The sequence below is a fragment of the Hyla sarda genome, chromosome 4 (assembly GCF_029499605.1).
Source record: "Hyla sarda isolate aHylSar1 chromosome 4, aHylSar1.hap1, whole genome shotgun sequence".
NCBI lineage: Eukaryota > Metazoa > Chordata > Amphibia > Anura > Hylidae > Hyla > Hyla sarda.
In genome coordinates this window covers 291,390,581-291,411,546 of record NC_079192.1, presented here as the reverse complement: position 1 = coordinate 291,411,546, position 20,966 = coordinate 291,390,581, and the positions used below count along the sequence as shown (strand labels likewise).

General features: G+C 40.0%; 1 protein-coding gene and 1 long non-coding RNA gene across 2 annotated transcripts in view; one reads left to right on the top strand and one right to left on the bottom strand.

Moving 5' to 3' along the window:
• The window catches only part of LOC130369347 (uncharacterized), a 73,468-nt gene extending 72,695 nt beyond the window's left edge, over window positions 1-773 (bottom strand). The window contains exon 1 of the long non-coding RNA XR_008892727.1: window positions 665-773. This is a non-coding gene — a long non-coding RNA (uncharacterized LOC130369347). The remainder of the gene's footprint in view (window positions 1-664) is intronic.
• The window catches only part of CFAP54 (cilia and flagella associated protein 54), a 395,393-nt gene that overhangs the window by 361,566 nt on the left and 12,861 nt on the right, over window positions 1-20,966 (top strand). The window contains exon 64 of the mRNA XM_056574483.1: window positions 3,215-3,417. Coding sequence (XP_056430458.1) covers window positions 3,215-3,417 — 203 coding nt within the window. The remainder of the gene's footprint in view (window positions 1-3,214; window positions 3,418-20,966) is intronic.

Genomic DNA, 20,966 nt, shown 5'->3' with positions numbered 1-20,966 from the left:
TCATACCGATAAAAACTTCAGATCACGGCGCAAAAAATGAGTCCTCATACCGCCCTGTACATGGAAAAATAAAAAAGTTATAGGGGTAAGAAGATTACATTTTTAAACGTATAAATTTTCCTGCATGTAGTTATGATTTTTTCCAGAAGTGCGACAAAATCAAACCTATATAAGTAGGGTATGATTTTAACCGTATGGACCTACAGAATAATGATAAGGTGTCATTTTTACCGAAATATGCACTGCGTAGAAACGGAAGCCCCCAAAAGTTACAAAATGGCGTTTTTTCTTCGATTTTGTCGCACAATGATTTTTTTTCCGTTTCGCCGTGCATTTTTGGGTAAAATGACTAATGTCACTGCAAACTAGAATTGGCGACGCAAAAAATAAGCCATAATATGGATTTTTAGGTGGGAAATTGAAAGGGTTATGATTTTTAAAAGGTAAGGAGGAAAAAACGAAAGTGCAAAAACGGAAAAACCCTGAGTCCTTAAGGGGTTAAGAGATTACATATTTAAGATTACATCTAAAATTTCAATATCTTAAGGACACACTGGTGCCACCTCGTGATCATCCTGATTTGTTGGCCATTACGGGGGTGTCCCTAACGGCACCCGCTCCACCCCTGTTCCGGAGGGCGAGAGCCGGTGCCGGGAGTTAATACCTGAGGCTGGGGCCCCCGATCCCCACCATCGGACCCCAGGAGCGGAGTCAGTGGAGGCGGTGGCAGGAGGTAAGGCTGCCCTACTGCTGTTGCTCCCAGCATGCTGGGAGTTGTTGTTATGCAACAGCAGAAGGCACAACTACAACTCCCAGCATGCCCTTTGACAGTTTGTACATGCTGGGGGTTGCAGTTATGCAACAGCTAATTTTTTATTTGCACATCCCACTGTTCCAAAAGTCTGTCAAAACCAGTGGGGTGTAAATGCTCACTGCACCCCTTATTACATTCCATGAGGGGTGTAGTTTCCAAAATGGGGGGGTCACATGTAGGGGGGGGGGTTCTGCTGTTCTGGCTCCATGGGAGGTTTGTAAATGCACATGGCCCCGACTTCAGTTCCAGCAAAATTCTCTCTCTAAAAGTCCAATGGCGCTCCTTCTGTTCTGAGACCTGTAGTGCGACAGCAGAGCACTTAACATCCACAAATGGGGGAGGAGGGGGAGTCCACTGTTCTGGCACCATCAGGGCTTTGTAAACGCACATGGCCCCCGACTTCCATTCCAAACAACTTCTCTCTCTCCAAAAGCCCAATGGCGCTCCTTCTCTTCTGAGCATTGTAGTGCACCCGCAGAGCACTTTATGTCCACACATGGGATATTTCCATACTCAGAAGAAATGGGGTTACATATTTTGGGGGGGCATTTTCTCCTATTACCTCTTGAGAAAAAAAAAACAGCATTTTAGTGAAAAAAAAATTTCATTTACTCATCCAACTTTAATGAAAAGTCGTCAAACACCTGTGGGGTGTTAAGGCACACTGTACCCCTTGTTATGTGCCTTGAGGGGTGTAGTTTCCAAAATATTATGCCATGTGTTTTATCTATTTATTTATTTTTATTTTTTTTTGCTGTTCTGGCTTCCTAAATGTGAAATGCCCCCAAAAATCTATTTCAGCAAAATTTTCTTTAAAAAAGCCAAATGTGGCTCCTTCACTTCTAGCATTTCAGCATTCTAGCATTTTAGTGCGCCCGCAGTGCACTTGACTTCCACACATGGGGTATTTCCATATTCAGAAGAAATGGGGTTACAACTTTTGGGGGGCATTTTCTCCTATTACCTATTGTAAAAATGGTAAATTTGGGGGGAAAATTTCATTTTAGTGAAATTTTTTTATTTTATTTACACATCCGACTTTATCGGATCAAACACCTTTGGGGTGTTAAGGCTCACTTTACTCCTTGTTACGTGCCATGAGGGGTGCTGTTTGCAAAATAGTATTCCATGTGTTGTTGTTTTTTTGTTTGTTTTTTTGCTGTTATGGCACTTCCTAAATGTGACATGCCCCCCAAAAACCATTTCAGAAAAATTCACTCTCCAAAATCCCATTGTCACTCCTTCCCTTCTGAGCCCTCTACTGCGCCTGCAGAACACTTTACATTCACGTATGAGGTATTTCCTTACTCGAGAGATATTGGGTTACACATTTTGGGGGGCTTTTTCTCCTTTTACGCCTTGTAAAAATTCAAAAACTGGGTGTACAAGAACATGTTAGTGTAGAAAATGGAGATTTTGAATTTTCTCTTTCACTTTGCTGCTATTCCTGTAAAATACCTAAAGGCTTAACAAACTTTCTGAATGTCATTTTGTATACTTTGAGGGGTGCAGTTTTTATAATGGGGTCATTTATGGGGTATTTCTAATATGAAGACCCCTCAAATCCACTTCAAACTGATCTGGTCCCTGAAAAATTCCGATTTTTAAAATTATGTGAAAAATTGGAAAATTGCTGCTGAACTTTGAAGCCCTCTGATATCTTCCAAAAGTAAAAACATGTCAACTTTATGATGCCAACATAAAGTAGATATATTGTATATGTGAATCAATATATAATTGACTTGGTATGTCTATTTTCCTTATAAGCAGAAAGCTTCAAAGTTAGAAAAATTGAAAATTTTTCATGAAATTTGGAAATTTTTCACCAAGAAATTATGCAAATATCAACGAAAATTTACTACTATGTTAAAGTATAATATGTCACGAAAAAGCATTCTTGGAATCAAATTCATAAGTAAAAGCATCCCTGAGTTATTAATGCTTAAAGTGGCAGTGGTCAGATGTGCAAAAAATGCTCTGGTCCTTAAAGGGTTACTCCCGTAGAAAACTTTTTTTTTTTTTTTAAGTCAACTGGTGCCAGAAAGTTTAACAGATTTGTAAATTACTTCTTCCAGTAGTTTTTAGGGGATGTATACCACAGAAGAAATGCCTTCAATTTTGTATTTCTCTGATGTCACGACCACAGTGCTCTCTGCTGACCTCTGCTGTTCATTTTTGGAACTGTCCAGAGCAGAAGAAAATCCCCATAGCTAACATATGCTGCTCTGGACAGTTCCTAAAATGGACAGCAGAGGTCAGCAGAGAGCACTGTGGTCATGCCATCCAAAAAGAAAACAATTTCCTCTGTAGTATACAGCCCATACAATGTATTGGAAGGATTGGCTTGGTCCTTAAGGGGTTAATATGTGTAAACTTACTTGATTTTTTTTTTTTAAACAGATTTTGATGATGGGAAAATGTTTGCCAGTGACACGCTGTACACATCTGTCTTTGATAATGGGATTACAGTGCGCTATGTGGAGATGCACCTGTTCCTCAAGAAGCATCTTTACTCCTATTCCACATGCTGTGTGAATGACTTTCCTGCAGAACTACTGTGGGGGCTAGAACCGAAAACAACAAGCTTTTATACTCCATCTAAGGTATATTATACAATATGTGCCTGGATATTCAAATGTATGTAAAGTAAGAGCTTTATTGAATATTTGCATTCACAAAAGAAGAGTGGCTCATCTAAAAGGGGTGTAAAGGTAGAAACAAGTAGTGGGATGTTGCAGTTTACTTTTCTACCACTATAGCAGACAACGTATGATGCCTCATTTACACAAGAGTATTTTCTGTCTGTAATAGATTCATTTTTTTTGCAGTCCAGAACACAGTGCTATTGTTAAAGGGATTATCGAAAAATAGAAAAACACCGCTAATTCCTTCCAAAAACAGCACCACACCTGTCCCTCAGGTTGTATTTGGTATTACAATTTTGCTCTATTCACTTCAATGAGACTCAGATGCCATACCACTCACAACCTGAGGACAGGCATGATTTGAAAAAAATATTTAGGTTTTTCTAATCCTGGACAACCCCTTTAACCTATTGTGTGTATTTTAAAACCACTTTCGCAGATGAAATATGCCCATGGAAGTCTATAGAGAGGGAATAAAATACAGATGCAGCCTTTTTTATCCATATTGCATCCATATTCCATTATCTGATCCATATATTAAGTGTCTTCATTTATTGTATCATCTCTTTTTCAAAGTAATTTAGTTCTCTGTCTGAAAGAGAAAATACATATGTAATTCTTAAAGGGGAATTCCGCCCCTAGACATCTTATTCCCTATCCAAAGGATAGGGGATAAGATGTCAGATTGCCGAGGTCCCGCTGCTGGGGACCCCCGGGAATCGCCACTGCGTCACCGTTAGCTCTGTTAGCGAGTTAGCTCTGTGCGTAATGACAGGCGATACAGGGGACTGAGCAGAGTGATGTCATGGCTCCGCCCCTTGTGACATCACGGCGCGCCCCCTTAATGCAAGTCTATGGCGGGGGCATGACGACCGCCACGCCCCCTCCCATAGACTTGTATTGAGGGGGCGGGCCGTGACGTCACGAGGGGCGGAGCTGTGACGTAACGATGCTCCGGCCCCTGTATTGCCCGTCATTACGTGCAGAGCGAACTCGCTCTGTGCAGTAATGATAGTGCGGTGCAACAGCGGCGATCCCCGGGGTCCCCAGCAGCGGGACCCCGGCAATCTGACATCTTATCCCCTATTCTTTGGATAGGGGATAAGATGTCTAGGGGCAGAGTACACCTTTAAATAGTAATGATAGAATACTGATGGTATTTCATCCACATTACATCTGTATTTTGGATCCCTATTACAGACTTATACTTACACTAGGTAAGTGTGTGTGTTTTTGTTAAAAAGCACCATCCTACTGCTGCAGTCCCCAAGATCTAAGTTGGGGCCACTAAATGTGACATAATTTTAATGGTCATGTAATGTAATGCATATAATCTATAGAACTCCTATATTTGTACTCTAGCATAGGCAGGCTTTGTAAATACAGTTCAAATCCTGACTTTACATAGGACTTTTTTCATTATTTTTTATATTTATATTCAAGACTTTTAATAATATGCACTGCTGTTCCATGGAAAAAGATATTTATATTTGCACAGTATTCTGTGTAATAGATTTTTACACAATTTAACTTCTATTGAGTCAGATTAGTATAATATAATTCAGATGGTGGAATTATGTTGCTGAAACAGTTTATTTTCCAGTCCTATGATATAGCTTTGGGGGTGTAAAAGCGAACTAGTTAAATATAACCTATAGCAATGGCTCCTTACTAATGATTCAACTAAATGTCATTTCTCTCCTAATAAATCAGTGTTTTTTTTTAATTATTACTATGTTTACATAAATCTGGGAATTTATTTTCCTAGAGAAAATGTTGTTACCTCGGCAACTAGCAAGTAATTAAGCTTTTTTTTCTCCTTGCTGTGTGCTCGGGAAACATCATTTTGTGTTTAAAGTAATTAAATGACATGTGAATGCTAACTAAAATATACACACTGTCTTCTGCTCTGAGAGTTACAATTTCCTAAATGCCAGCAATGACCTTACCATCTGTTTCTGTAAATGGGGGTGCCAGCTGAATCAGTGGGAAGCCTCTACATTTATAGGATTACAAATCTGACTTTCTTTATGCAGCACACCAAGCTAATCTTTTAAAAGAAGCAACCTTCTTCTGTTGTAAAGCTTCATATTCACAATTAATATATGTTTAAGTGCTGAAATTACACATAGGGTCATAAGAAATGACCTGGAATCTAGCTTAGATTTAATGCAAGTTTTCCACCTTGGCAGAGGAATTGTTTCTGTACTGACCTCCTGAAATAGTTGGCTTAAATCGAAGTAGGAAGGTGATCTGAATTAATAAATGAATGTTTGACTTGCTTGTTCTGTGCCATCGAGAAAGTGCCTGTCTTGCATAAGTGCTGGACTGCTATGACTACATTTGAATATATAACAAATCCCATCACAAAGAGATAATAATATATATATTTTTTTTTTTACTTGTGGCTTTGTGAAGCAAATATATTGCATGCACCTTTAGTAGGAAGTTTATTTATATTTAGTTTAAAAAAAACTGTGTTGGGAAGAAAAGAATATGAAAAGGGTACTCCGGCCCTAAGACATCTTATCCCCTATCCAAATGATAGGGGATAAGATGCCTGATCGCGGGGGTCCCTCCGCTGGGGATCCCTGCAATCTTTTCCATAGGCTTGCATTGACTGGGTGGAGCATGATGTCACATGGGGGCAGAGCCGTGACGTCACGATACTGCGGCCCTGTGATTCATCAGTCTCGGAGCGATGTTCGCTCCGGAGGCTGATGATAGCGGGGTTCTGCATGAAAGATTGTGGGGGTCCCCAGAGGTGGGACCCCTGCGATCAGGACAACAATTATGTTGTTGGGCATTTTTTCAAAAACAAAAGCAAAAATTTGGAAACTAATGAAAACAAGGTTCGCTATCAATTCTAAAGTACACCTGGGGCACAGTAGAGCTATATTCCCTACCCAGTGTTGTAGCTTTACAGCGTCTAGAGCAGAGGTACTCAGCGCTATTTTTAGCGCTTATTCAGGTCTGCCACTGGTAAAGATCCAAGTAAAGGGCTGAGGCCTGGTTCACACCTAGTAACCACAGTGCCATGAAGGAAATAGGCAAAATGACTGAAGTCTGGAGGATATAAACCTACTGTTTCCTGTATTTTCTGAATACTGCCAGAGACTGTACCCCTGAAAATAATACTGCTGCATTGTGTATCCCTGAATATAATACTGCCACATGCTGCGCCCCTGAATATAATATTGCCACATGCTGTGCCCCTGGTATATTACTGCCACACGCTATGCCCCTTAATATAATACTGCCACATGCTGTACCCCTGAATATAATGCTGCCACATACTATACCCCTGAATATATCACTGCCGCACACTGTGCCCCTGGTATATTACTGCCACACACTATGCCCCTGAATATATTACTGCTTCACGCTGTGCCTCTGAATATATTACTGACGCACGCTGTGCCTCTGAATATATTACTGCTGCACTATGTGCCACTGGTATATTACTGCCACATGCTATACCCCTGAATATATTACTGCAACATGCTATATCCTTTGTATATTACTGCCACAAGCTATGCCCCTGAATATATTACTGCCGCACGCTGTGCCTCTGGTATATTACTGACACATGCTATACCCCTGAATATATTACTGCCACACGCTATATCCCTGGTATATTACTGCCACACACTATGTCCCCAAATATAGTTTTGACAAACACTGTACCATAAAACAATGAATGATGCCACTGTGCCCCCACAATGAATGATGCCACCGTGCCCCCCCAATTATTGATGCCACTGTGCCCCCCAATTATTGATGCCACCGTGCCCCACAATTATTGATGCCACCGTGCCCCCACAATTATTGATGCCACCAGGCCCCCACAATTATTGTTGCCACTGGGCCCCCACAATTATTGATGCCACCGTGTTCCCCAATTATTGATGCCACCGTGCCCCCCAATTATTCATGCCACCATGCCCCCACAATTATTGATGCCACCATGCCCCCACAATTATTAATGCCTCCGTGCCCCCCTCCACAATTATTCATGTCACCACATAAACTGACTGTGCTACTGTGACTCTTCAGCTGCTGCAAACTACAACTTCCATCAAGCACACATAGACAGTCATGATAGGAGTTGTATTTCTGTAACAACTGGAGAGTCACAGGTGGGGGGAACACATATTTACCTCAGAGCTTGTCTCCCCGTCCCAGGTCCCGCACTGCTCCATTGCTCTGACGTCTTCTTGTCAGGCCTGGCCAGAGCAGATGATGCAGGCAGCGCTAATTACACAGCCTGCATCTCAGAAGCGCGGGGCGGCCGGACAGGGACACAGCGTTCCCTTGCTCCAGGCTGCGGCTATTCATTTGTATCGGTGTCTTAGAGACACCTATACAAATGAATGAGGGGAGATCTGGCGGGCTGATGTGCTATATAGGAGGTGGGATCGCTGGAAGAGCTTTTATAAAGATTTTGTATTTCTGTCAAGGAGATACATCTCAGTGCCTACCATTTAAATACCTACCAGTTACTATAAACAAGTGAAGGAACTGCACTTCACATTTCTTTGGCATCCACGGGCAAACTACACAGGCCTTGGATAAGTGAGCCTTGTGTGTCTATCACCAGGCGAAACATTGCAACAAAAACAGGTAGGCTTGACATATCCCAGTTAAAGGGGTACTCCGGTGCTAAGACATCTTATCCCCTATCCAAAGGATGGAGGATAAGATGCCTGTTGGTGATCTTTCACGCAGCACCCTGTTACCATCAGACCTGGAGCGAACATACTCCGGGGGCTGATGGTAACTGGGTGCTGCGTGAAAGATCATGGGGGTCCCGCCGCTGATGTCAGATGTCTTAGCGCCGGAGTACCCCTTTAATATTCAAGACTTCTACAATTTGCCCTGGCATGCAGGATATCAGTCTCTGGGCCAAATCCTGACTGGCAACCAATTCTTACCTAATTAGTCCTTAGAGTTTATCACAATTTTTTCATTTTGTTTGTCAACCTGCTTTTTGAGGATTGAGCACAGATTCCCAATGGGATTGCGATCTATGGAGTTTCCAGGCCATGGACCCAAAATTTCAATGATTTGTTCTGATCCACACTATCTTTTTTGCCTTTTGACATGGTTCTCCATCATGCTGGAAAAAAATAGTTCATCATTAAATTGCTCCTAGACCTTTGGATGTTTGCATACCATCAAGAGCCAACACTGTCTCCTAAAGAGGATTCTGCTAGAGGATCAGATTGGTTCAACACCAGTGCTGAACTTGCTTAGGAATGACAGCAGCCAGGTGTCAATGCATCTGCACCCACATTGAAGCAAAGGCTTTTTGGAGGCTGTTTTGGTTCCTGGAACGGAAGCAAAAAAAAAAAAAAAAAAACACTTCTATCCAAGAAAAACATCAGGAACTGACTGACATCCTGCAGAAAGTACAGGGATTGAACTGCAGAGGACTGGGGTGAAGTTATTTTCTTTAATGAAGCCCCCTTCAGAATATTTGGGACATTTGGAAGAATGATTGCATAGGGAGGAATACTCCTGTGTCATTCAAACTGTAAAGCATCCAGATACCATTCATGTGTGGGGTTGCTTTTCATCCAAGGGAGTTGGCTTGCTCACAATTCTGCCTAAGAACAGTACCATGAATAAAAAATGATATCTAATCATCCTATATGTGCAACTTCTCCCAATAATTCAGGAGCAATTCGGTTATAAACAATGCTTTTCCAGCCATGTCACAAGGCACATAGGCGGTTCTTCCAGTAGGCCGTTTAATCAACCACCTAAGGCCTTGTGCTCGAGGGGGCCTCACCAAGCGTGGGCTGGGCAGTTTGACAGATGCGCTTAAGCTCCACTAAACAGTAAGTTCACTTTGCTGTGCCTACTTCACTACCTCCTGTTAACACTGAGGCCTTCTTCTATATAGGGCCATAAAGGAGGCCTAACTAACCACAAGGGTGCCCCACCTAGAAAAGCACTCCTGGGACACCTACCCCAGCAATAACAAAATTCTGTCCGATGTAGCAAAGTTATAAATACTGTACTTAAGAACAATATAAATGCATAAGAAACAGGATCCCTATGTTCCAATGCAATAATGCAGTAAACAACCTAATCATATGCAAAAAATGAATGTGATAAAAGTACGAGAACCCTACATAAAAATAGAGGACCCGTACAAAGATGGTGGTAAATCAAAATTTCAGGGGGTCGTCTTCTATTTCTATAGGAGGGTTTGATATCTCGTACTTATCACATTCATTTTTTTGCATAGGATTAGGTTGTTTATTGCATTATTGTATTGGAACAAGGGGTGTGGAAATTTAATAAAAAACTACTTGTCCACGGGACTAAATTGGAGCAAAATCTACTTGTCCCTCATGACGATCCACTTGTCCTGGCCCTTTTTTTGCTTTTACACTCCAGTTTTTTCCTCCTCGCCCTATAAAAGCCATAACTACTATAATGATACTTTTACATTTTTCCATAAAAAAAATATTGAAGTGAAATTGAAATAGTAGAAGATAATTTGGCAAATTTGGTGGTTTTCTTTTCTACACCATTAACCTTGTGGTTAAGCTAACATGTTAGTTTGATACTTTAGGCTGGCCTGATTACAGCAATTCCAGATTTGTATAGTTTCCATCATGTATTACTAATAAAAAAAAAATTCAGAACTTTTTCAAATTTTTTTTTTATTGCCATTTTCTGACCCCTGTAGCTTTTTTTTTATGAAATTTTTTTTTTGCATACGAGGCTGTATGAGGGCTCATTTTTTGCACCATAATCTGTTCTTTGTATCAGTACCATTTTAGTTTTGATCTTACTTTGTAATCGCTTTTAACTTTTTTTCTGGGATATTATAAAAATTGCAAATTCTGTGGGTTGGTATTTTTTTTTTACATTTATGTCATTTACCGTATGGGATACATAATGTTTTATTTTAATAGCTCGTAGAATTACGCACGCAGCGATGCCAAAGAAGTTTTTTTTTTATGTTTACATGTTTTATATAGGAAAAGGGGGTGATTTAAACTTTTAATATGGAAGGGGTTAATGTGTGTCTTTTTTTAAAACTTTTTTTTTTTTTTTTACACACACTTTATTAGTCCCTTAGGAAACTTTTAAGAGGAATCATTAGATTCCTCATACAGATCAATAGAGTTCTTTTGAACTCCATTGATCTGTGTGCTCTGTGATCCATTGATAGAGCCTAGTCCAGCCAGCCTCTATCAGTGACAGAGCCACAGACACCAGGGAAGCAGAGGCGATCGCCGCAGCTCCTGAAAACAGCTGGAGGCTGCAGAGTGCGTAGCGGGCTTGAATCCAGAGCCCACTACATACACCCTGAGCGCTGTCGTGCTTGTTGGGGCCTTTCAGGTCCGGCCCTGCTTGCCCGAAGCAGGGCGAAGGGCCTGAAAAATTCACCTGCCCGGCGCCCGGAACTGCATGTCCCGGGCGTCTGGCGATAGGAATTCCACATCCATGTGGAACATCTGTATATTGTATTGTGACATAGGGATCCTGTTTCTTATGCAGTATATTGTTCTTAAAGAGTACCTTTCACCAACTTTTAATATATTGAAAAAACGGCTACTAGGTGTCTCTGTTCTGTTCCCTACCACAAGTCAAACAGTTATTTGGTCTCCTCCCGGCCTGTCAGGAGACCAAACTCAGGAAGTGTATGCGGTCCATGATGAGGCACAGCTCTCGTAGGCTTCAGTGACATCTCACCTGCTAGGGAATTCCCACTGTATGATACAGAGCTTTTTAAAGCTTGAAAAAAATTTTTTGATGGCAGGAGGGGTGTTAAGAGTAGTTAGGGAATATAATCTGAGTTAGTATAGAAAATATGGTTTGATGGCAGGTACTCTTTAAATGGGCACTCTCATTAAAACTGATTTTAGTTTTTTGCACTCTTTATGGTAAATACAAAATCTTTCTAATATACATTGTTTAAAAGAAATGAAGTTTTCTATGTTTTATTTGCATTTAAAAAAACTGCCACTAGGTGTTTCCCTATTTGTCCAGAGCACGTTTCCCTCTGTCTCTTGGACAAACTCGAGACTCCTGCTGGCCGGGCAGAAGTCCAAAATCAGGAAATGCAGTCTGGAGTACTGAGGGTGTGTGTGTGCAGCCTTAGCCAATCATAGCTCATCTCACACATTGAACTGCTCTGGGGAGTGAGGGAGAAAGTTCTCCCCTGTATGGCTTCAGTTTCTGTCACGCCTGCTGGGTAACGCCCCTTCCCAGTCTGTGAATCTGACTGAGCAGAAAATACAGAGCAATATCAAGGTAGAACACAAAAAAATAATAATGGCAGGAGGTGGTTTATCATGATGAGGGCAGTGAACTGGGAGGATTATAAAATGTAACAAGATCATGAGAGGTACTCTTTAAGTACAGTATTTATAACTTTACTATATTGGACAGAATTTTGTTATTGCTGGGGCAGGTGTCCTTGGAGAGCTCATCTGGGGGGTGGGGGGGCCTTGTTGTGGTTGTAGGTTTAGGCAGAACCTTTTTAAGTGTTCATTTCATTTTTTGTTAAGCATATATATTCCTTCTATTGTTTTAGTTTTTCAACTTCATTTGGTATTCTGAACTTTTCGTTATTCACTTCACAAAACTGAGAACCTGTGGTCAATCCTCAAAAGCAGGTAGAAAATAAAAAACACAGATATTGTGATAAACTCCAAGCACTGATGAAACAAGAATAGGTTGTGGTCAGTCCAATTGCATAAGCCTTGAAAAAGAAGGGTCAACACTGTAAATATTTATTCTTTGAATAAACTTAAAGGGGTATTCCAGGATTTTTTTTATTTGACTATGCTGCAGGGGCTGTAAAGTTAGGGTAGTTCATAATATAGTGTCTGTACCTGTGTGTGATGGTTTTCTCACAATTCTTATGTGATTTTCACCCCACTATTTAGTTTTACCAGCATACAAAATGACTGTTGTCTCAGATTTTTCCCAGCTTGCAATGCGGCTGAGACCCGACTCACTAGTCAGCTGATGATAGGGAGCCTGTCTGCTTCAATGGGTGGAGGGATCGCTTGGTGGGAGAGAGATCAATCTGCAACAGCTGTAGGCACCCTGATTGAAAACCACACCGATTTGAATGGATGCAGCTCATTTAGGTTTCAATGGGTGGGGTGACTGATGTGTGGGAGGGAGGAAAATGGTATTGTGGGATTTGTAATCAAACAAAGAAAAGTCAAACAGGAAATACCAGTTCACAAACAGCTTGCCACAGTGTTATGGTAATCTCACAAGATAGCCATTTAGCCCCAAGACAAGCTTAGATCCTTCCTAAGCATGTCCATTACTGCCTGACAGGTACATACTAAAATCACCTTATGGTGGATAACCCCTTTAATGTAATCGTAAATAAAAGTTTCAAAACACAGGAAATGCTTATAATTGTACTTTAGTATACCAGAAGATATACTTTAGTATACAAGAAACATCTGACTTAAAGATCTAAAAACAATGAAGTAGCAAACATTGAGATCTGTCTCAAATCTTTGAGTGATGCCTGTACCATATTGTAAAGGTCAGAGGCCATGTTTGTAATATGTGCAGAATATTTTTGTTGTAAGATCATGGCTTAACCTGTTAAGGACGCAGGACGTACCTGTATGCCCTGGTCCAGTTACCTTGATTTAAAGCATGCTCACAAGCCTATCAGCAGCCAGGATTCAGGGTTAATGCCGACACCACTGATCGGGCCGAGTTGATCGGGACCATCGCGGTGAAACAGTGATGTCCCGATCAGCTGAGAGGACAGTGGAAGGGCCATTACCTGCCACCTTGCTGTCCGATCGCTCTACTGCTGCTCCCAACCAGCCATGTAGGCTGGAGCAGCAGAGCACTGATAACACTGATCATTGCTATGCTATGTCATAGCATTGAACAGTATATGCAATTAAAATATTGCATGGTTTATCCCCCTATGGGGAATAACAAAAAAAAAAGGGTTTAAAAAATAAAGTTTATAAAAGTGAATTATAGGGTACTCCAGCCCTAAGACATCTTATCCCCTATCCAAAGGAGAGATTGCGTGGTCTAATCGCAGGGGTCCCCAGCGGCCCTAAGACATCTTATCCCCTATCCAAACAAGAGATTGCAGGAGAGATTGCGGGGGTCCCCAGCGGCGGGACCCCTGCCATCAGACCTCTTATCCCCTATCCTTTGGATAGGGGATAAGAAGTCTAGGGCTGGAAGACCTTTTTAAGGCAAAAATGGGCTAAGTTCTTAAGGGGTTATATAGTCACTTAAACTATGTTGATTGTTTATAGGTTGTATTCATAGTAGTTTTACATGCATCTAATGTCATTCTTTACTAAGTCATTTTCTTATATCTCTGTGTACAGTATTTAAAGAATAATATGCACATTTGTAAAACAGGTTCCAAAATGACACTGTAAAATTTATAATATTAGATTTCATCCTGAAACACATTAACCATAGTTGACATCTCCAAGAAGCATCATATTAAAATGTTGTATAGTACCATTTGTTATTTTTTTTTCCATTTCCATATATCCTCATTGTGTTTTCCTCAGATCATCAGCTGCAGTTAGCTGACAGGTGCAGGCATAATCGTGTATTACCCTGTCTGTAGCAGATAGCTAACAAGCATACAGTCCTTTGATTATTTTGTTTCATTACAGAAACAAAGCTTTGTTGCTTTTAAACATGTCACGATGAATTCAGTCAAACTCCCCCTATAATGTAATGTCATCACATGTTTTATACAAAGATGAAAGTGTCATTATGCAAGCGCTCTTTAATATGAGTAGATAGGGCAGATCCTCATCTGAAATTCATAACGTCCTTTATTGAAAATCTAGCATGCAAATATTTAGATTTTATGAAATAATTAAGTTTTGGTAAATGTTAAGCCTGTTTAGTGCTGTGGGGATTTGTTTTTCCCAAGTTATTGATTTCATCTTCATTTGGTCTAGTAAATGGAAATACAATGATTGGATTTAAACATAAGAACGATTTCATTTAAAAAATCCTTATTAAGAATAGACAATGGTGTTTATTAAGCCGGCCCCATTATGAAATAAACAATGATGTTCGAAATAACTTCTCAGAGGTTGTGGTCTCTTATTGACAGCATACCTGTCATTTGTATGGACCCAGTTGATGTCGCGCCTTCTAGCTTCTGAAGTTGCAAAAGATGGATACTTATAAGCATAGTATTTCAGCTCTCACAATGTATAAGTGTGCATTGAAATGTCACATATTTAGTGTGGCATATTACTCTGTGGACTACACTTTTTCATTGATGTTTTCATTTTTGTTTTCTTTAGAAAACCGCTTATATTTAAATACAAGGGGGAGGGATTTATTATTTGCAATGTTTATGACATTATTAATATATCTTAAAGTACCTGTTTTTGGCTTGCTTGCATGCAACACATTTATAAAATGTTCACATTTTTTTTTTAACAATTTGTCACATCTTGTTTGCATCTAAACTAGAAAACATGTGACAGGATAAGTCTGCTGGACAAAACTTGCACAAAAAAATTGCACCTTATATTTAAAGTTGCATTTTATAAATATTGTATAAATACTAATGTATACTTAAGGACCCGTGGTTTTTCCGTTTTTGCATTTTAGTTTTTTCCGCCTTACCTTTAAAAAATCATAACTCTTTAAATTTTGCACCTAAAAATCCATATCAAGGCAAATTTTTTGCGCCACCAATTCTACTTTGTAATGACGTGTCATTTTACCCAAAAATCAACGTCGAAACGGAAAAAAAAAATCATTGTAATGCAAAATTGAAAAAAAAACATGCCATTTTGTAATTTTGGGGGCTTCCGTTTCTACACAGTAAATTTTTTTGTAAGCATGACACCTTCTATTTATTCTGTAGGTCCATGCGATTAAAATGATACCCTCGGTTGTAGGTTTGATTTTGTCGTGCTTCTGGAAAAAATCATAACTACATGCAGGAAAATTTATACGTTTAAAAATGTCATCTTCTGACCCCTATAACTTTTTTATTTTTCCATGTATGGGGCGGTATTAGGGCTCATTTTTAGCGGCGTGATCTGAAGTTTTTAGCGGTACCATTTTTTTTATTGATCGGACTTTTTGATTGCTTTTTATTCATTTTTTCATTATATAAAAAGTGACCAAAAATACACTATTTTGGACTTTTGATTTTTTTTTTGCACGTATGCCATTGACCGTACGGTTTAATTAATGATATATTTTTATAATTCGGACATTTACGCACGCGGCGATACCATATATGTTTATTCTTATTTACACAGTTTTGTTTTTTAAAAGGAAAAGGGGTGATTCAAACTTTTATTAGGGAAGGTATTAAATGATCTTTATTCACTTTTTTTTTTTTGCAGTGTTATAGCTCCCATAGGGGGCTATAACTCTGCACACACTGATCTTTTACATTGATCACTGGTTTCTCATAAGAAACCACTGATCGATGATTCTGCCGCTTGACTGCTCATGCCTGGATCTCAGGCACTGAGCAGTCATTCGGCAATCGGACAGCATGGAGGCAGGTAGGGACCCTCCGGCTATCATGTAAGCTGTTCCGGATGCTGCGATTTCACCGCGGCGATCCCGAACAGCTCCCTGAGCTAACCGGCATTGCTTTACTTTCACTTTAGACGTGGCGTTTAACTTTGAACACTGCGTCTAAAGGGTTAATAGCGCACGGCACCGCGATCAATGCCTCGCGCTATTAGGCTATGACGCGGGGCCACGTTATAGAACAGGAGCAGACTCATGACATACCGGTACGTCTTGGGTCCTTAAGGGGTTAAAAGGGAAGAGCATTTATGGGGAGCCTATGAAAGGGGTACTCCGGTGGAAAACATTTTTTTTAAATAAACTGGTGCCAGAAAGGTCAACATATTTTTAAATTACTTCTATTAAAAAATCTTTACCCTTCCAGCACTTATTAGCAGCTGTTTGCTACAGAGGAAATTATTTTCTTTTTGAATTTCTTTTTTGTCTTGTCCACAGTGCTCTCTAATGCCCATATCAGGAACTGTCCAGAGCAGGAAAAAATCTCCAGAGCAAACCTATGCTTCTCTGGACAGTTCCTGACAGAGACAGAAGTGTCAGCAGAGAGCACTGTGGATTAGAAAAAATAGAAATTGAAAAAGAAAATGCCGGTTAGCTCAGAGAGCTGTTTGGGATCGCCGCGCCAAAATCGCGGCATCCCGAACAGCTTACATGACAGCTGGAGGGTCCCTACCTGCCTCCATGCTGTCCGATTGCCGAATGACTGCTCTGTGCCTGAGATCCAGGCATGAGCCGTCAAGCGGCAGAATCATCAATGTAAAAGATCAGTGTGTGCAGTGTTATAGGTCCCTATGGGAGCTATAACATTGCAAAAAAAAAAGTGAATAAAGATCATTTTACACCTTCCCTAATAAAAGTTTGAATCACCCCCCTTTTCCCATAAAAAAAAAAATCCAGTGTAAATAAAAATAAACATGTGTTGAAAGAGTTATGATTTTTTAAAGGTAAGGAGGAAAAAACGAAAATGCAAAAACGGAAAAACCCCGGGTCCTTAAGGGGTTAAACAAAATTGCAAATTGCAAGAGACTATAGATTTGAAAAATTTCCCCCATGGTTCTGACATATTTCCTAATGCAATAGAATTGCAGCTGCTACTACCAGTTCATGTAAGTGCCTTGAACATAAAAGGCCAAAGTGCCCTCAAATCGGGGACAGAACAAATACCCCATATTTTAACTACTTCTGAATTGGAGTCAGTCACTCCAAGGAAAACAATCAACTGGTGCCAGAAAGTTAAACATATTACTTCTATTTAAAAAATCTTTCTGCTGACACCTATGTCCATAGGAGACAGGAGCAAATCCCCATCGTAAACCTATCCTGCTCTGGCAGTTCCTGAGACAGACAGAGGTGTCCGCAGAGAATACAGTGGTCAGACATAAAAGAAATTTGAAAAGAAAAGAACTTCCCGTGGAGCATATAGCAGCTGATAAGTACTGGATACAAATCTGTTTAACTTTCTGGCACTAGTTGATTAAAAAAAATGTTTTCCACCGGAGTACCCCTTTAAGAGTGACAGTCATTGTACTGCATAAGAGTGGCAACCACAGTTCCCCATTGCAACCAGCGACACTGCCCAGAAAAGGTAGCTTAGCTACAGTGTACTGTAACAACTACCAGATTTACACATTTATCTTCTTCATCATCTTTCATCACTCTCTAAGTCCTCCAACAAGCAGCAGAGTCATGTGAGAAGTACCTAAGTATAACATTGGAAGAAGTAGGCCCAGCAGAATCAATCTGAGAATTAAAAATTCTGTTAGGTTAAAAGCATGATGTAACTGTCACAAATGCAGGAAGCTTAGGTTTACATAGAATTCTATATTTCAAGATACCTGACTAAAGAGATCTGGTAGGTCAGTTTCTTTTGTTTTCTATATTGTGCATGTATGATGCCTAATAATAAAGAGCACTGGCATACTAACTGAAAATTCACCTGAAGGAAATCTTAGGAAAATATGCTATAGAGCAAGAGAAACTAAGAAGATTGATATATAGTGGGAAAAGATTCAATATAACTTGTATAAATCCCTGCTGACTGTAGGCTTATCCAGTGGGTGATCCCGTTTAATGAGTGATATCCATCTCTGTATACTCACACAGGGCAGGCTGTCAATCATTGAGTCACACTGCTCACTGGAATCATAAAACCCAGAATATGTATGGATTTCAGTCAATAAATCCAACTTGAACTGAATCAGCTTTTCCTGCTCTATAACATGCTGGATACAGATCCAATAGCATGTTACATATAACATATTTTCTTTTATTCAACCTATCAAAGTGGATTCACATGCAGAAGAAACTTCTGCAACTGTCCCATATGAATGGAACTTCCAGAAATGTATATGCTTGCTGACAAAGCAACATAATTCAGAGAGCACTGATTTTTTTCCCCAGAAGTGTCTTCAACAGAATGATGCATGTGACTCCATCCTCATAAATTCCAACATGCTATACTGAAAACTTAAGTAAATATATACCAGTAAGCAAAAGCATGTAAAGAGAGGGGGAGGATGCTGAAAAGATAGAAAATTGTAATTAAGATGAATGCCTTCTATCGATGACGGGGAAAAAGGATAGAGAAGAAAAATAAGGGGAAGACAGTAACTGGGATGATTATAGAGCGGTAATAAAGGAAAAGGGGATCAGGGAACATACAGTACATAGAAATGTGCAGAACTGGGCAATACATTCAGTATTACTTTTATAGAGTTTCACAACAATCTTTGTCAAATAATTTTTTGGCTGTGAACTAGTGAAACCTGCAAACTGCATTTCTCATCTTGGCATATAACCATTAACATCTGAAACTAAATCTGTATTGGGGTTAAGTAAATGAAACTATTAAAACACATTAGTTCCTATGTGTTAAAGTGCAAAAGTTTCCTATCTGCAACAAAATAGTATACCGTATATATATATATACACAATCATTTCTAGCCTATTAGGGAAATGTAACAGCACTGGGTGAAGAGCAATCCATATACAATTTGTTCTTCCTTGTGTTGAGAGAACAGTGATTAGCATGTTCTGCTGAAGGTCATCTAAAGTTTTACAAATGCCTATTTCAGCAAAATGATAACTGTTTTGGCTTGTTACAGTAAAAAAAAAGCCACAATGCACTCTACAGAATAGAGCCTTAAAACTTAAAATCCCTAGCAATTTCTAAAATACAATAAAGCATGAACATAAGGCACAAGTAACACATTTTAAACTGAGGCCCCATAAGGTGCCTACTGACCAAACAACCAACAGGTTTTATCATTAACTACTGTAGGAATAATCACATACATTAAGTTGTATTATAGTAAAAAAAAAAATAAAAAACAAGGCATGTATCACACTCTCTGGCATACTCATTGGAAGTTTACTTCTGGCCACAGTGGTGAGGAACAGGATAACCCCGAACATAATACCTGGAGAATGACTTTTATTTTACCTTGCAGAAATGCATGTGCATATATAAGTATGTGATGGGTGTTACCATAAATGCCCTTGCAGAATTATCCATCATATGTATGCCGAAGCAGGCATTACAGCTTGCAGAAACATGTTGAGACTTGTTTGCATATTGTTATTTGTTCTAGTAGTGGTTAGAAGATTAGGGTTTACTGAGGAACCCTTAGGGTCAGTATGGTGGAATCATCCTTCTCGAAATGGGTGCTGTGCTTGGAGGGTTAATGCTAGGGACAAAGACTGGGCATATTCCATTATTTCTTAGCACATGAGAGTACGCATGTACCAAAGATGAGAGTCCTGACCCCTGTGGAGCAGACTATGAACTTTCCACTGAATACAGTAAAGGACTAGAGTAACATAACTTGGTGTGATGATGTAAGATCTAGCATCCAAGGTAGAATAGAAGTCATTCTTCAGAAAATGCATTCAGTGTTATCCTGGTCCCCACCACTGTGACCAGAAGTGGATTTCCAATGAGTACGCCTGATAAGCTGAGATATGCCTTTTTTTTTTTTTTTATTATCACACTACATATTTTATAGGACTATTTTTACAGTAGTTAAATGGACACTTTCATTAAAACTAATTTTTTGCTATTACACTCCTTATGGTAAATAAAAAAATCTCTTGCCCAGATACAAATGTGAACAGTTTCAGAGAAGATGAGGCGGAGTGACCTTTGCTGGAAGGAATCGAGCAGGTAAGATGAACAAAGAAATCTTTAATAGACCAGCATGCAGTGCGTTTCCCAACTCGTAGGCCGCTCCGTCAGGCATATGCTCGATTCCTTCCAGTGCTGTTACTCCGCCTCATCTTCTCTGAAGCTGTTCACATTTGTATCTGGTCACTTTGGCAGGAGGGCTGCTGAGGGATCAACGCCTGATCACACTTGTGCATGGATTACACAACCTGCTTTGATAAGCGTGCATCACTGATTACAGACTTTGGACTCCTGCTGGCCTGGAAGAAGTCCAAAGTCCGAAAATGCAGTCTGGAATGCTGAGGAGGGTGTGTGCAGCCTTAGCCAATCATAGCTCATTTCAAACTGAACTGCTCTGGACTGTGTGTAGCAGAGTGAGTGGAGGAAGTTCTCTCCTATATGGATTCAGATTATGTCATGCCTGCTGGGGAATGCACCTTCCCAGTCTGTGAGACTGAGCAGAAAATACAGAGCAATATCAAGGTAGAAAACTAACAAATAATAAAAAATAAAAAAAAGTAGATGGGGGTTTATCATGATGGGGGAGTGAACTGGGAGGATTATAAAATTGAACAAGATCATGACAGGTACACTTTAATGACAAAACCTGTTTATGGGTTTGTGTACACCAGGGGTTTCAAACTAAAATGATCTGGGGGCCACTGGAGGTTGCAGCTGGCGTCCCTCACATATCATGCCCCCATCATGCACCCCTCACATATAATGCCCCATCATCTACCAGCAACACCCCCCACCAGCAGTAGCACCCCCATCATCCACCAGC